Source organism: Schistocerca gregaria, chromosome 6, assembly GCF_023897955.1.
Source record: "Schistocerca gregaria isolate iqSchGreg1 chromosome 6, iqSchGreg1.2, whole genome shotgun sequence".
Lineage (NCBI taxonomy): Eukaryota > Metazoa > Arthropoda > Insecta > Orthoptera > Acrididae > Schistocerca > Schistocerca gregaria.
Genome location: NC_064925.1, coordinates 479,140,152 through 479,156,922, shown reverse-complemented (window position 1 = coordinate 479,156,922; position 16,771 = coordinate 479,140,152). Strand labels below are relative to the sequence as shown.

The window sequence follows — 16,771 nt, the reverse complement described above, 5'->3', positions numbered from 1 at the left end:
CGTTGCGCTAAAAACTATTGTGTGTCAGTTTAAGCACAGTCTTGTATAAATTGTTCTAAGGGGACGTTTCACTAGCAGCCCACCTCTGAATTGCTTCTATGTCCTCCCTCAATCCGACCTGATAGGGATCCCAAACGCTCGAGCAGTACTCAAGAATAGGTCGTATTAGTTTTTATAAGAGGTCTCCTTTACAGATGAACCACATCTTCCCAAAATTCTACCAATGAACCGAAGACGACTATCCGCCTTCCACACAACTGCCATTACATGCTTGTCCCACTTCATATCGCTCTGCAATGTTACGCCCAAATATTTAATCGACGTGACTGTGTCAAGCGCTACACTATTAATGCAGTATTCAAACATAACGGTATTCTTTTTCCTATTCATCTGCATTAATTTACATTTATCTATATTTAGAGTTAGCTGCCATTCTTTTCTCGGGATGTGTTATAGATATCAATGTCAAATTTGGTAAAAACGTTTATTGATATTCCCTCTACAAACTGGAAATTTTTCGACCGGAAATGTCGAAGAGCAAAGGCGGAAGTACCGTCGGAACGAAGCAAAATTTCCGGTATGTCGCAGGTCACCCGGCTCGTCTGAAATCAAAACTAAGTTGACGTTAGGGAAGTATATAAGATTCTTTAGGAGTTGTACCTCGCTTAAGTTATTTGGACCATAGGAAAAAATGGCGGCCATTTGAAAAAATAGGGGTTTTTCATCGATTTTTCGACTTCATCGGCCAAGTAAAAATATTTATAGTTGACGGGTCGGGATAAAAGTGGTACGACTCCTACACAATTTAATTAGCTTCGTCGGAAACAATGAATGATGCCAATCGGTTCAGTAGATTTGAAGTTACCATATCGCGCGATAAAAAAAGTCATTTCGAGAAAAACGCGTTTGAAGTTTTGACTAAATATAAATGCAATATTATGCAACTTACGTTCAATCGGCTATTCCGGGTCCATAAACTAGTCCTTCCTCTTCCTCATAGAGGGCGTTCTGCTCGATCTGGGCCATCCTGCGCTGCTCCAGAGACGCCCGTACGGCCAGTGACAAGCGGTTTTCGGCCGCTTGAATCCGGTGATCGTCCGAATGCTTGGCGAACTGCATCGAATAGAGTCCATCGTTGTCATGGTCTTCAGAATTGCTGCATACCCTTCGTTGAAGCTGCTCATTGCGAGGAAAGTCGCAATCTCCACAGTCTTCACACCAGAATGCAAATGCTTGGGGGCTAACTTCCAGACACACGCGGTCAAACTTTCATTTGAATTTTGTGTGTTTCCTCCCAAGAACAGGTACAATAACTCGTCCTCCGAAAGAAAATAAGTAGTGCGTGAATAAGGCCGATTTCAGGAAGGTGCATTTTATTGTTCAACCACGAATAACAAACATTTCCGTTCCGTATTCGGAAAAACCGTTTCACGGTTGGATTCTAAACACCTTTATTGATCCAAAAATGCAATTTTAAAACAATCGATCTTTTGAGCCAAAATATAGTGAACCTCCCATTGATAGAGGCAACTATTTATTTCCAACTTTCACAAAACAGATACATATTGAAAGTTTTGGTACCTTCCGAGAAGTCACCAGCATTGTGTATAACCCACTGCCAGCAAGTCGTAGGATACCTTCAGCAGCGCCACTTGTGTTGATAGAACCCCAGGGAAGCGTCCTGGGACCTCTACCGTTCCTGATCTACACTCCTGGAAATTGAAATATGAACACCGTGAATTCATTGTCCCAGGAAGGGGAAACTTTATTGACACATTCCTGGGGTCAGATACATCACATGATCACACTGACAGAACCACAGGCACATAGACACAGGCAACAGAGCATGCACAATGTCGGCACTAGTACAGTGTATATCCACCTTACGCAGCAATGCAGGCTGCTATTCCCCCATGGAGACGATCGTAGAGATGATGGATGTAGTCCTGTGGAACGGCTTGCCATGCCATTTCCACCTGGCGCCTCAGTTGGACCAGCGCCAAACACGCATACGACCATCATTGGCACCAAGGCAGAAGCGACTCTCATCGCTGAAGACGACACGTCTCCATTCGTCCCTCCATTCACGCCTGTCGCGACACCACTGGAGGCGGGCTGCACGATGTTGGGGCGTGAGCGGAAGACGGCCTAACGGTGTGCGGGACCGTAGCCCAGCTTCATGGAGACGGTTGCGAATGGTCCTCGCCGAGACCGCAGGAGCAACAGTGTCCCTAATTTGCTGAGAAGTGGCGGTGCGGTCCCCTACGGCACTGCGTAGGATTCTACGGTCTTGGCGTGCATCCGTGCGTCGCTGCGGTCCGGTCCCAGGTCGACGGGCACGTGCACCTTCTGCCGACCACTGGCGACAACATCGATGTGGAGACCTCACGCCCCACGTGTTGAGCAATTCGGCGGTACGTCCAGCCGGCCTCCCGCATGCCCACTATACGCCCTCGCTCAAAGTCCGTCAACTGCACATACGGTTCACGTCCATGCTGTCGCGGCATGCTACCAGTGTTAAAGACTGCGATGGAGCTCCGTATGCCACGGCAAACTGGCTGACACTGACGGCGGCGATGCACAAATGCTGCGTAGCTAGCGCCATTCGACGGCCAACACCGCGGTTCCTGGTGTGTCCGCTGTGCCGTGCGTGTGATCATTGCTTGTACAGCCCTCTCGCAGTGTCCGGAGCAAGTATGGTGGGTCTGACACACCGGTGTCAATGTGTTCTTTTTTCCATTTCCAGGAGTGTATATAAATGACCTGGGTGACAATCTGAGCAGTTCTCTTAGTTTGTTCGCGGATGATGCTGTAATTTACCGTCTAGTAAGGTCATCCGAAGACCAGTATCAGTTGCAGTATTTAGAAACGATTGCTATGTGGTGTGGCAAGTGGCAGTTGACGCTAAATAACGAAATGTGAGGTGTTCCACATGAGTTCCAAAAGAACTCCGTTGGAATTCGATTACTCGATAAATAGTACAATTCTCAAGGCTATTAATTCAACTAAGTACCTGGGTGTTAAAATCACGAACAACTTCAGTAGGAAAGACCACATAGATAATATTGTCGGGAAGGCGATCCAAAGGTTGCGTTTCATTGACAGGACACTTAGAAGATGCAACAAGTTCACTAAAGAGACAGCTTCCACTACATTCTTTCGTCCTCTGTTTGAATGTTGCTGCGCGGTGTGGGACCCTTACCAGGTGGGATTGACGGAGGACATCGAAAGGGTGCAAAAAAGGGCAGCTCGTTTTGTATTATCACGCAATAGGGGAGAGAGTGTGACAGATATGATATGCGAGTTGGGATGGAAGTCATTAAAGCAAATACGTTTTTCTTCGCTGCGAGATCTATTTACGAAATTGCAGTCACCAACTTTATCTACCGAATGCGAAAATATTTTGTTGACCCCAACCTACATAGGTAGAAATGATCATCAAAATAAAATAAGAGAAATCAGAGCTCGAACAGAAAGGTTTAGGTGTTCGTTTTTCCCGCGCGCTGTTCGGGAGTGGAATGGTAGAGAGATAGTATGATTGTGGTATGAAGGCTTTCACGACCGGATGACATATCTTCTGGTAAACCTTCCGGCATTACGATCGTTAGTTAAGTTTTATCTCTGACAAAGACTATCTCTGCATATCACGTGTAACTCTGGCCGCGCCCACTATCTACGTTTCGTCCAGAGCTGCGCTGGACGAGAGCGACTTATATATCGTAGATAGTGGGCGTGATATGCAGAGATAATCTTTGTCAGAGATAAAACTTAACTATCGATCGTAATCTCGTCACAGATAAAACTGTCTAGCAATTCTGTAGTGCTACTGTCCAAATATCACTAAGTCACTCTCAGACGTCCGACCCGTCAGTCGCCAAGACTCACCGGAGGAGAAACACCCCTCTGAAGATGTCCAGCGCGGCTCTGGACGAAACGTTAGGAGCTGAAGAGTTTCATGGACCACGACCTTACATCCCGGAAGGTTTACCGGAAGTATGATTGTGGTTCGATGAGCCCTCTGCCAAGCACTTAAATGTGAATTGCACAGTAGATGTAGATGTAGTTCGACTGGAGCCGTCTACCATCCGCATAATCTTTGTAACAGTTCTGAAGCGAATGCCACGAAGTGCTTCCTTCCATTTAGGAATCAAGTTGAAGCCACAAGGCTTAGGTCCGTGGAGTGTGGTGGATGGTAACAGCTTCCCAGAGCAACCGATCGCACGAGAGATGACACACAAGAACGCAACGAGTCTGTGACGTACAGTTGTCCCCAACCGTGACCTGGAAACACTCTCGTTGATGCCTTCCTGCGCCATGACGCCAGCAGTGACGCCACTGTGCCTCTACAAAACACTGGAAGAATGGCACCTCTTCCCTGGTCGCCGCACTACACACGCTGGCACACGACGTTCACCGTGCATTTACCCTATCCACACCCTGCCATCGCATCACCACACAGCGTACCGTGATTCGTCACTCCACACGACGTTTTTGTACTGTTCAATCGTCCAATGTCCACACCAAGCGAGGCGTCGTTTGGCATTTACCGGCTTATGAGCAGCCGTTCTATCATGAAATCCAAGTTTTCTCACCCGCCGCCTAACAGACGTCGTACTTGCAGTGGATCCTGATGCAGTCTGGAATTCCTGTGTGATGTTCTGGATAGATGTCTGCGTATTACACATTACGACCCTCTTAAACTGTCGACGGACTCTGTCAGTCAACAGACGAGTTTCGAGTGTACGCTTTTGTGTTGTACGTGCACCTTCACGTTTCCACTTCACTGTCACATCGAAAACAGTGGATCTAGGGGCGTTTAGGAGTGTGAAAATCTCGCGTACAGACTGTGACTCAGGTGACACCCAATCACCTGACCCCGTTCGAAGTGCGTGAGTTCCACGGAGCGCCCCATCCTGCTCTCTCACGATGTCTAATGACTACTGAGGTCGCTGATTTGCAGTACCTGGCAGTAGGTGGCAGCACATTGCATCTAATATGAAAAACGTATGTTTTGGGGGGTGTGCTAATTATTGTATATGTATATGGTTCAGTGCTACCGTAGCCTTGGTGTAATGCGTCTCTGATGTTTGTGCATTGTCTAAGGAGAAGGCTGTTTGTTCTGGGGACCTTCTTGCCTACATGTTCAGGTTGATGTCTGTCTGACAGACACGGAGTTTAAGTGCGTGGGATGAAGTGCGTCTCCAGTTGAGAAATTAATCGGTTCCCTTAAGTCTGGCAGGAAATCATATTCTCTGCATCCCTAATTACTTGTGCTCTACTCATCCTGCCATGTATCCATCGGTCAGAGTGTAAGTTGGAGGCCGGCTGCTGTGGTCGACCGGCGCTAGGCGCTTCAGTCCGGAACCGCGCTACTGCAATGGTCGCAGGTTCGAATCCTGCGTCGGACATAGATGTGTGTGATGTCCTTAGGTTAGTTAGGTTTAAGTAGTTCTAAGTTCTAGGGGACTGATGACCTCAGATGTTAAGTCCCGTAGTGCTTAGAGACATATGAACCATTTTTGTAAGTTGGCGCTCAGTTTGTATAGAAACACAGGTGATTGTATTTACCTGCTCTAGTCTCCAATCCATAGGAAGTGCTTCGCAGCCCGATATCTGACGGTCGTGTGTATCAGGCAAATTCTGAGTGCAACGCACGGCGCTATGACAGAGGTCGTGCCTAACGCCACTGACAGTCTGAGCAACAAAGTGTCTCACCGACGTGTTGTTAGTAAGGGCCAGTCTATACGCCCATGTACTGGCTGCAAAAATTAGTACCGATTCGAAAAAGGTGCAGTAGTATGTTCATATAACTAGTAGAGGCTTGCTCGAATATAGCCTCGCCAGTTTTTGTAGTATTTTTCTTTTCTGTTTCCAATGTTGTTAAATTGATTCGTCTGTCACCCGTAGTGGCCGAGCGGTTCTAGGCGCTACAGTCTGGAACCGCGCGACCGCTTCGGTCGCAGGTTCGAGTCCTGCCTCGGGCATGGATGTGTGTGATGTCCTTAGGTTAGTTAGGTTTAAGTAATTCTACATCTAGGGGACTGATGAGCTTATAAGTTAAGTCCCATAGTGATCAGAGCCATTTGAACCAAGCCATTGAGTCAAACAGAGCTTAGATGGCGTGTTCAGGTACAGCTGCCCATGCAGCTTTAACACGATATCCATATAAGTATATAGTTCTGGCAACACCTGCCGTGACCTCCTTCTTTTGTCCGCCGAACTTTTACGGGACTTGGAAAGAATGTCTTCCACGAGTAATGAGTGTGTTGGGGTGGGACACTACGAATGTAGTGTGTGGACACACAAGGTGAGAATGCGGTTCTCGCGGGAGGCGTGCGCGAGATAGTCGATGCAGTCGCGCTATCCTCTGTGCCCTCGGTGGCAGAGGTGTATAGAGCGTCTGCCATGTAAGCAGGAGATCCTGGGTCCCAGTCCCCGAAAAATAGTGCCAAGGCTCGTGCCGTGGGAAAAAAACCTCTGCGACAGTGGGATGGGTAGTAAGAGCAGTAACGGTTACTAGCTGCGATAGTTCATGCAAGGTTGGATTTGTTAGTATGGGTATCATGCATCATTACCGTGGCAAGCGATGACGATGTATTCCAGTTGCTGCAGCCGCTGCGTTCCTGGAACAATCAAGATCATTATACTAGGTGATGAAAAAGTCAGTTCAAATTTGAAAACTGAATAAATCACGGAATAATGTAGATAGAGAGGTACAAATTGACAGACATGCTTGGAACGACATGGGGTTTTATTAGAACAAAAAAAATACAGAAGTTAAAAAAAATCCGGCAGATGGCGTTTCATCTGATCAGAATAGCAACAATTAGCATGACAAAGTAAGACAAAGCAAAGATGATGTTCTTTTCAGGAAATGCTCAATATGTCCACCATTATTCCTCAGCAATAGCTGTAGTCGAGGAATAATGTTGTGAACAGCACTGTAAAGCATGTCCGGAGTTAAGGTGAGGCATTGGAGTCGGATGTTGTCTTTCAGCATCCCTAGAGATTTCGGTCGATGACGTTACACTTCAGGTAACCCCAAAGCCATTAATCGCACGGACTGGGGTCTAAGGACCTGGGAGGCCAAGCATAACGAAAGTGGCGGCTGAGCACACGATCATCACCAAACGACGCGCATCTCTCAGACATTTTGTGAACTTAGTTTTTTTTTGTCCTAATAAAACCCAAGCACGTAAGTCAATTTTTACCTCTCTATCTACATTATTCCGTAGTTTAATAAGTTTTCAAATTTATACTGACTTTTTGATCACCCGGTATACAGGGTGTTACAAAAAGCTACGGCGAAACTTTCAGGAAACATTACTCACACAAAAGGAAAGAAAATATGTTATGTGGACATGTGTCCGAAAACGCTTACTTTCCATGTTAGAGCTCATTTTATTACTTCTCTTCAAATCACATTAATCATGGAATGGAAACACACAGCAACAGAGCGTACCAGCGTGACTTCAAACACCTTGTTACAGGAAATGTTCAAAATGTCCTCCGTTAGCGAGGATACATGCATCCACCCTCCATCGCATGGAATCCCTGATGCGCTGATGCAGCCCTGGAGAATGGCGTATTGTATCACAGCCGTCCACAATATGAGCACGAAGAGTCTCTGCATTTGGTACCCGGGTTGCGTAGACAAGAGCTTTTAAATGCCCCCATAAATGAAAGTCAAGAGGGTTGAGGTCAGGAGAGCGTGGAGGCCACGGAATTGGTCCGCCTCTACCAATCCATCGATCACCGAATCTGCTGTTGAGAAGCGTACGAACACTTCAACTGAAATGTGCAGGAGCTCCATCGTGCATTAACCACATGTTGTGTCGTACTTGTAAAGGCACATGTTCTAGCAGCACAGGTAGAGTATCCCGTATGAAATCATGATAACGCGCTCCATTGAGCGTAGGTAGAAGAACATGGGGCCCAATCAGGACATCACCAACAATGCCTGCCCAAACATTCACAGAAAATCTGTGTTGATGACGTGATTGCACAATTGCGTGCGGATTCTCGTCAGCCCACACATATTGATTGTGAAAATTTACAATTTGATCACGTTGGAATGAAGCCTCATCCGTAAAGAGAACATTTGCACTGAAATGAGGATTGACACATTGTTGGATGAATCATTCGCAGAAGTGTACCCGTAGAGGCCAAACAGCTGCTGATAGTGCCTGCACACGCTGTACATGGTACGGAAACAACTGGTTCTCCTGTAGCACTCTCCATACAGTGACGCGGTCAACGTTACCTTGTACAGCAGCAACTTCTCTGACGTTGACATTACAGTCATTGTCAACTGCACGAAGAATTGCCTCGTTCGTTGCAGGTGTCCTCGTCGTTCTAGGTCTTCCCCAGTCGCGAGTCATAGGCTGGAATGTTCCGTGGTCCGTAAGAAGCCGATCGTCTTTCTGTCGGGACACCTTCGTTCTGGAAATCTGTCTCGATACAAACGTACCGCGCCACTGCTATTGCCCCGTGCTAATTTATACATCAAATGGGCATCTGCCAACTCCGCATTTGTAAACATTGCACTGACTGCAAAACCACGTTCGTGATGAACACTAACCTGTTGATGCTACGTACTAATGTGCTTGATGCTAGTACTGTAGAGCAATGAGTCGCATGTCAACACAAGCGTTGAAGCCGACATTACCTTCCTTCAATTGGGCCAACTGGCGGTGAATCGAGGAAGTACAGTACATACTGACGATAACTACAATGAGCTCTAACGTGGAAATTAAGCGTTTCCGGACACATGTCCACATAACATCTTTTCTTTATTTGTGTGTGAGGAATGTTTCCTGAAAGTTTGGCCGTACCTTTTTGTAACACCCTGTATATCCATTTTATAGTATGGTGTCTGTTCTTTCGGACATGTCCGACAGAACAGACACCACATCCATTGAAGTATATGGTTCTGGCAACACCAGCCAGCCATGACCTTCATCTTCTGTCCGAAGTCTGTGAGCCTGTACGCGCTACCACAGTAGCATGTACCGAATCTTTGCCCGAACTTTTATGTGACAATGTTCTTGCCTGCAACTGCCCGCAGACCCCGGCGAGTGGAGCGGCGAGCACGTGTCGGCGTGGCTGCGCTGGTGCACGCGCCAGTTCCGGCTGCGGCCGGCGCCCGACCCGGCGCGCTTCCCCGGCACGGGGCCCGAACTGTGGGCGCTGCGGCGCGACGAGTGGGCGACGCTGGCGGGCAGCGGGCGAGCAGGCAGGCTCCTCGCCGTGCACCTGGCGCACCTGCGCCTCGCCGCCACCGGCGCGCCCTCCAGCCCGCTCACCGAACCGCGCCACGACTCCGACACCGAGGCCGACGCCGCCGACGACCACGGCTCGGGTGAGTCGCCTGTCCAAAGTCATCACATATTTCCACCTTCTGATTTTACACATTTTTTTATGTAATTTGGATTTAATATTTGCTTAGGACATGACCTTCCCTACCTAAATTCTGCTTGCTATCCTTTTAGTGTTGACTGGAATACTCTTTTTCAAATTGTAAAGGTGGCAGGGGTAAAATACAGGGAGCGAAAGGCTATTTATAATTTGTACAGAAACCAGATGGCAGTAATAAGAGTCGAGGGGCATGAAAGGGAAGCAGTGGTTGGGAAAGGAGTGAGACAGGGTTGTAGCCTCTCCCCGATGTTATTCAATCTGTATATTGAGCAAGCAGTAAAGGAAACAAAAGAAAAATTTGGAGTAGGTATTAAAATTCATGGAGACGAAGTAAAAACTTTGAGGTTCGCCGATGACATTGTAATTCTGTCAGAGACGGCAAAGGACTTGGAAGAGCAGTTGAACGGAATGGACAGTGTCTTGAAAGGAGGATATAAGATGAACATTAACAAAAGCAAAACGAGGATAATGGAATGTAGTCAAATTAAATCGGGTGATGCTGAGGGAATTAGATTAGGAAATGAGACACTTAAAGTAGTAAAGGAGTTTTGCTATTTAGGAAGTAAAATAACTGATGATGGTCGAAGTAGAGAGGATATAAAATGTAGACTGGCAATGGCAAGGAAAGCGTTTCTGAAGAAGAGAAATTTGTTAACATCGAATATAGATTTATGTATCAGGAAGTATTTGTTTGGAGTGTAGCCATGTATGGAAGTGAAACATGGACGATAACTAGTTTGGACAAGAAGAGAATAGAAGCTTTCGAAATGTGGTGATACAGAAGAATACTGAAGATAAGGTGGATAGATCATGTAACTAATGAGGAGGTATTGAATAGGATTGGGGAGAAGAGAAGTTTGTGGCACAACTTGACTAGAAGAAGGGATCGGTTGGTAGGACATGTTTTGAGGCATCAAGGGATCACAAATTTAGCATTGGAGGGCAGCGTGGAGGGTAAAAATCGTAGAGGGAGACCGAGAGATGAGTACACTAAGCAGATTCAGAAGGATGTAGGTTGCAGTAGGTACTGGGAGATGAAGCAGCTTGCACAGGATAGAGTAGCATGGAGAGCTGTATCAAACCAGTCTCAGGACTGAAGACAACAACAACATCCTTTTAGTTGTAATCTGAGTATTCCTTCATTTCTGTTTAAAAGTGCTGTGGGGAAGGTCTTATTAGTCACAGGCAAGAGAGAGATTTCTTTATAATTGTGAGGATGAGTTTTCCTTCCTTTTTTATGCAGTAAATGCATTAACGCCTATGTCTATTTTGATAGTAAAATGTTTTTTGTCCAAATTTCATTAAAGATTTCTATTAGACATAGAATCATGTTGTCACTCGAGTGTTTCCACAGTTCAGCAGCTAGATTCTCTTCTGCTGATGCTTTATTATTTTTAAATTGTTTATGCTTTCTCTGATTTCCTCCATTGTTGATGGCTTTGAGTCAGGTTGTATTTGAATTACTCTATCAAAATGAAATTTTTATTTTGATGAATCGCAGTCGAGTGGTTTTTTGAAGTATTCTGGTACGCTTCACTGTACATTCAGCGTTCTGAATCCCCTACCGGATGACAACATTAAGTAACTAGTCCACGAACCACACTAGTGGTTAGGGACCAGTATAGCAATAAATAAATATGAAACACTTTTCTAACTGCCGGCTTTCCACGGTTTCACGGAAACAGTCGCCCATTACTAGCTTCAATTAACAGTCGTTTAGTTTGCCCCTTCCAACAAACACCACCTCTAGCTCCACTGATTGATTCGACTCCTCTCCTGACAAAACACGCATTTAACCACTACGCCTAAACACAGGCCTGTAAAATTAGAAAGGACTAATCAGAATTCGTCGGTCTCTCTAGGGAGCGCTCCTGTGGATTTTTGTGAGTTTTCTATACCGGTAGAACAACTTCAACGATCACCATGGATCACTGACTCCCCAACTGAAATACACACCACTTTCAAACACCACCTCTGCTGCTCAGCGCCCACAACCCGCCTGCTACACTCAGGAGGGCTGCCAGGCGACTCGTAGATTTCTCGACCTCCAACCAACTCCTCGACATGTTTAAGTATTCAGGCCTTTCAACTGATCAAGTCTCAGGAGCAAAATGGTTTGCCATTCATTCAAACTCAGGTGTACTCATCAGTGAGCCCCTTCTTGTGCTGATAGCACTCCGGTGGAATATGCTGTTTCCTGCCACGACTTCTCGAAATATTATTAGTACTGCTAAGAAAATAACTGAATCCGCAGAAAGTCGAGAGAGAATCTTTACCTACTAAACAAGCCGCAGCGGCGCTGACGTAGACTCCGCGCAGAATACTGTGGCCGGTAGAAGCAATCGGCAGGGCACGTGTGAGGAGAGCGGTAGTGGAGAGAGTAATGAGCAGACGTTATAGAGGAAATGCCAAATGCTGGAGGGGAAATGCCGCTTTAGACTGAAGCCCACACTCACATTTGTTGTAAATATTAAGTAGACCGCTCCACGCCCACTCTTGCATGGTGACCATTCAAAAATATGTCACCTCTTCTTTATTAGCAACTAAAAAGAATTCCGCTATAAATGCAGCGATTTATTTTTGCTTGGCTTGTTAACCATTTTTAACTTTCAGAGAAGCATCGTAAGTAGCGAATTTTGAGTAAAACCTACATATTTATCTAGTTACAATGTTAAAATTTTCTTCTTTTGGTATAACACTGCGAGGTTTACACAGTGTCACCTCTAGTCCTAATCATCATCATTTCATCCCCATCGACGCGCAAGTCGCCGAAGTGGCATCCAATAGGAAGACTTGCACTCGACGAACAATCTACCCGACGGGAAGGTCTAGTCACACGACCTTTCCACATGTTGTCAAGAGGCAACTGCGAGCGAATTCTGAAACAGTTTTTTATTAAGTGAGGAACTGAGGAAAAGTAAGATCAGTACCTTATTAATGAAGTACATCCTCAGTACAAAATAAACATCTAATGTCTTCACTTACGTTTTTCCAAAACTCATAGCATTTCTCGTTCACTATCTATCAATGGCCCTAAAATTTATAGCCTAGATTATTAAATGCCTAGATTGCATAGCGTTGATTGTTAATCCGTGGACACATTCTCCAGGTGTGCCACGTATTCTCTATCTCTTCTACGCCCAACGCAGCAACTCCAGGCATCAGGGGGAGCACCGCTAGTTGTCAGGAAACCTCCGCACTCTTGACTCACGTCGCCAGCAGCCACGGGGACGTTTCAGAGGCGTGCTTCCTATCGCACCACATCCAGAGGAAGCGCAAAATCCCCACCCTATTGAAATCCTAATTCTCGTGTTGGGGCACTGTAGACGATGCAGAATTCTTACCAGCCGGCCACGTGGCTGTCCACCGCTGACGGACAGAGAAATCAGGTGCAGGTGTTAGTCACATTATTCGTTCAGCATAGTAATATTGGCCTCACGAAGGCGGTACAGACCTGCACAAAGGAGCTCTCGTCTTTGCTAATACCCATGATTTCACCTGAAATGAAAGTTTCCCATTTGTTGCTGTATTAACGCGGACTGTACAGCGTGTCTACAAGTACTTATGTAACTCTCGTAACCAAGTAACACGGTGTAACAACGGGGCACGTGGTAGAGGTGAGAGTCACGTCTTGTCAGAGACCATTTCTGAGCGAATATTTTCAAAGGAACTGCATGTAGTTGACTTTTGGAATCGAGTACCTCGCAAATGAGCATTGTTGACAACGACACACAAAGTTTCATCTCTTCAAAGGGCCGCAACAGAAATTGGAGAGTACTTGACTAGAGGCACGTAATTTGTTCCTACAAACAAAAGTTTTGCCTCTTTTCAAATGATGGTATCCTTGCAGTTGTGATGTATCCCAGCACCGAACAATTGGCTTTCGGAGGACTGAATTTCGATCATTTCCTTTCACAATGACTGTTCTTTTCGAAGGATAATGCAACAGACTGCTCTGCATTATAGTCTGCAAAACTTTTAAGCTACAATGTGTAAAGCAAGCAGTTCAGGGCAGATGGTGCTTCTGTTGTGTGTTTTGGGTATGTTCTTCGTAGCGCGACTTGGGCCGACTAATTCAGGATACGTACCATATTTATCTCAACATTCTCGGTTGCCGTTTTCTCTTCATCGTCATTATGAGCATGCTATGGACACTCATGTCTACCAGGACAACGACACCTATGTTGACAGGTCACCAAGGATACGTTCCTGCTTTGACGAAAACTTAGGCACCCTTTCACATCTCCCCTGGTCCTTACCAGGACGAGAATATTTGAAAGAGGGGGTGAACGGTAATCCTCTTAGTTCTGTAGCTATGTCGGATCTAATCGTGAACATGTGGGAAAAATTACTGACCTGCATGCCTTCGCGCAAGCTGCTGTTTGCTCATTTCATCTGCAATGTCTCTACTGGATAGATACGCAGTGGGTGAATAATTCCCTTAAAGACTGTCTCTGAGCTTTTAATGTCGTTTGTGGGTGCTTATAGGTACATCAGATAGCAGTACTGCCAGTAGATGCCGGAGATCCTTGTTGCGTGCACAGCCCAGTAAATATTTGGGTAATTCAAGAGTTGCGCCCATTTGAGAGATGAAGTAATTCTAGTGTGAAGGTTTCATTCCACCTTTTTAATCCATTTTCACACAATTGTCGTACAAATGACCATAAAAACATCGTTTCCAGTTGTGAGAGAGTGCCTCAAGGCCTTCGTGACTGGGGGACTCCGTGCGGTAAGTTCAACCACCTAATCGGAAAAACATTGTGTCTTCCGTTCTCAGGAATCCTAAATGCAAGTCAGTGTCTTCAGTCGATTTCGCAGTAAGATTATAGACTTCATAAAGGTAAGAATGCAGAACGTACCATGTGAGTGAGAGAACCATACCACACTAGACTTGCAGGGAATCCGCTCCTCACTCAGCGTACATTTGAGGTGGCTTCTGTATCGTTTCTGTGCTAAGGATTAGGCACTGTCTGGGGTCATTTGCATTCCTGTTATTTTGACACTTGGGGTAAGAGGTTCACCGTGATAAAACTGAACACTTCCAACAAGGAATCTTCCAAACCTTAAGATTTAACATGTGAATTCCCTATTGCCAGATGACACTGAAACGGCAACTGCTTATTCTGGAGGTACTTTTCCACACGAAGACAAAACGCTTCGTTCAGCTACTCATGTCGTATGTTGATACATTCCCTTCCTATTGTGTTTCACGATTATTGTAGTACAAAGAGTTGTAGGAAACGAGCACTGAAACGGACATGAAGAGTTTCCGGCCCGCCTCCACCTGATATACTTTCTGTTTGTACAGTTATGTGTCATGAAACTTTTTGTTACTACCTGTATAAAGTGTGACGATCATTTAATATCACCTATTTAAATGTCAATTTCCCTCACTCGCTGTCATTACGTGGCTGAAAATATCATTTTATTTTATATATTCCACAAATCATTTACAGGGAGGGGCACTGTATTACTTCGATTTATTTATAAAGTTCTGAGTATATATACCATATCTGCGAAGGAGAATTCGATGGAGACTGTAGAGAGAAGTTGGAGACGCCCTCTTGGATTTGTAACCAGCCTGTAGGAGAGTGCTACAGAAATTTTCAGACACAATCTACACGTGGCATTTGGAAAAAAAGATTATCTTTTGGCGAGGGAGACGAAGTGGATATTCTGTTGAGCGAGTTGGAATGGCCTGAGTTTGAGACAGAACGTGTCGATTCTTCCGTCTCCTTTTACGGGTACATGTTTCTTGCAACGAGAGAGACAGGAGAGATTAGGACACTTATTGCTGTGCACGCACAGTCGTTTCTCCCACACATAATTCGCGCACGGACAGTAGAATAGTCAGTGAAGACGGTACAGTGTACTGTCTGCACTGCACTACAGATTAGTCTGCGGGCTGGATGTGTGGATGACAGAGGCAGGTCTAAGCAACTGTACACCTGTACACACTACGCTGAAACAAAAGGAAACGCCGCCACGGCCTCTCGCGCTTCCTTCCTCCTTGCTACATTCCGGTCAGCACCGACCCGATGCGACTGTGATCGATCCTTGTTATATCTGTCCATATTTATTTATATCACGGAAAGCTTACACGAATGTCTTGAAAGTCTCTTCGGGTTTTCTGCCCGATCCTAAATCAACTTGGCTCAATATTTCGGCGATCCAGCTGATCGCCATCTTCAGGAAAATGCTGCTTCTACTGAAGAGTCCCGCTGAGAACTGACGCCAGGCTGCAAATCGACGTCCTATATAGGGCACGGTTCAATACACGACGCATGCGCCGCACATTACGGATGTTACCCTCCAAGACAAGGAGGTGGCACCCCCCTTAGTGGAGCACCGCTGGCAACGATATATCGCACTCAGGGCCGCACCGAGGAACGTTCAATTTTGATGCGAGACAATACAGGATTCTACGTCTTGCTAAGAGGAAACCCACTGTCTCTGTTGATTAAATTATCCGCCAACCTAATTTCAATCGCCTCTTTATAGATACTGTTCCAAAAACCGGAAATGTTGGCAACTACCACAGTTTCATCAAATTTCATACTGTGTCCCTCATTTAAGCAGTGTTCTGCTACTGCCGACTTTTCCGGTTGTTGAAGCCTCGTATGACGGCGATGTTCCACACAGCTGTCATGCACTGTGCGAATCGAACGACCAACGTAAGCTTTCCCACACTGACACGGAATTTTGTACACACCGGGTTTTCTAAGCCCCAAATCATCTTTCACAAAGCCGAGTAGTGCCCTAATCTTAGAAGGTGGACGGAACACACTCTTAATGTTAAAATTACTTAAAATTCGTCCAGTCTTAAACGATATGCCTCCAGGATAAAGAAGAAAGACCACCGATCTATTTTCCTCTTTATGCACCTCCCGAGGTGGTCCAAACTCCATAGCCCGACTATCCGTTTCTCGGAGTATCCATTTTTCTTAAAAACAGCCATCAAATGCGCAAGTTCTTGTGTTAAGCGATCAGCGTCGGAAATGGCATATGCTCTCCGTACCAAAGTCTTAAGGGCGCCACTGCGTTGGTGTGGTGGATGACAACTCTTCGGATGCAGATACCGGTCTGTGTGCGTCGGCTTTCGGTGAACACTGTGTCCCAAAGTACCATCTGGTTTTTTATAAACCATAACATCTAAAACTGGAAGCATCCCATCATTTTCAACCTCCATAGTAAATTTGATTGAGGGATGAAGACAGCTGAAGTGGTCCAAAAAGCAACCAACGTGCTTCTGGAGATATGTGGATGATACCTTTTTCGCCCCCCCCCCCCCCCTGAACCATGGACCTTGCCGTTGGTGTTCAGGCTTGCATGCCTCAACGATACAGACAGCAGA

At 45.8% G+C, this 16,771-nt stretch overlaps 1 protein-coding gene across 1 annotated transcript in view; it reads left to right on the top strand.

Moving 5' to 3' along the window:
* The window catches only part of LOC126278673 (DNA-binding protein D-ETS-6-like), a 308,630-nt gene that overhangs the window by 115,704 nt on the left and 176,155 nt on the right, over positions 1 to 16,771 (top strand). Inside the window, exon 2 of the mRNA XM_049978911.1 lies at positions 9,068 to 9,361. Within this exon, the coding sequence (XP_049834868.1) occupies positions 9,068 to 9,361 (294 nt within the window). The remainder of the gene's footprint in view (positions 1 to 9,067; positions 9,362 to 16,771) is intronic.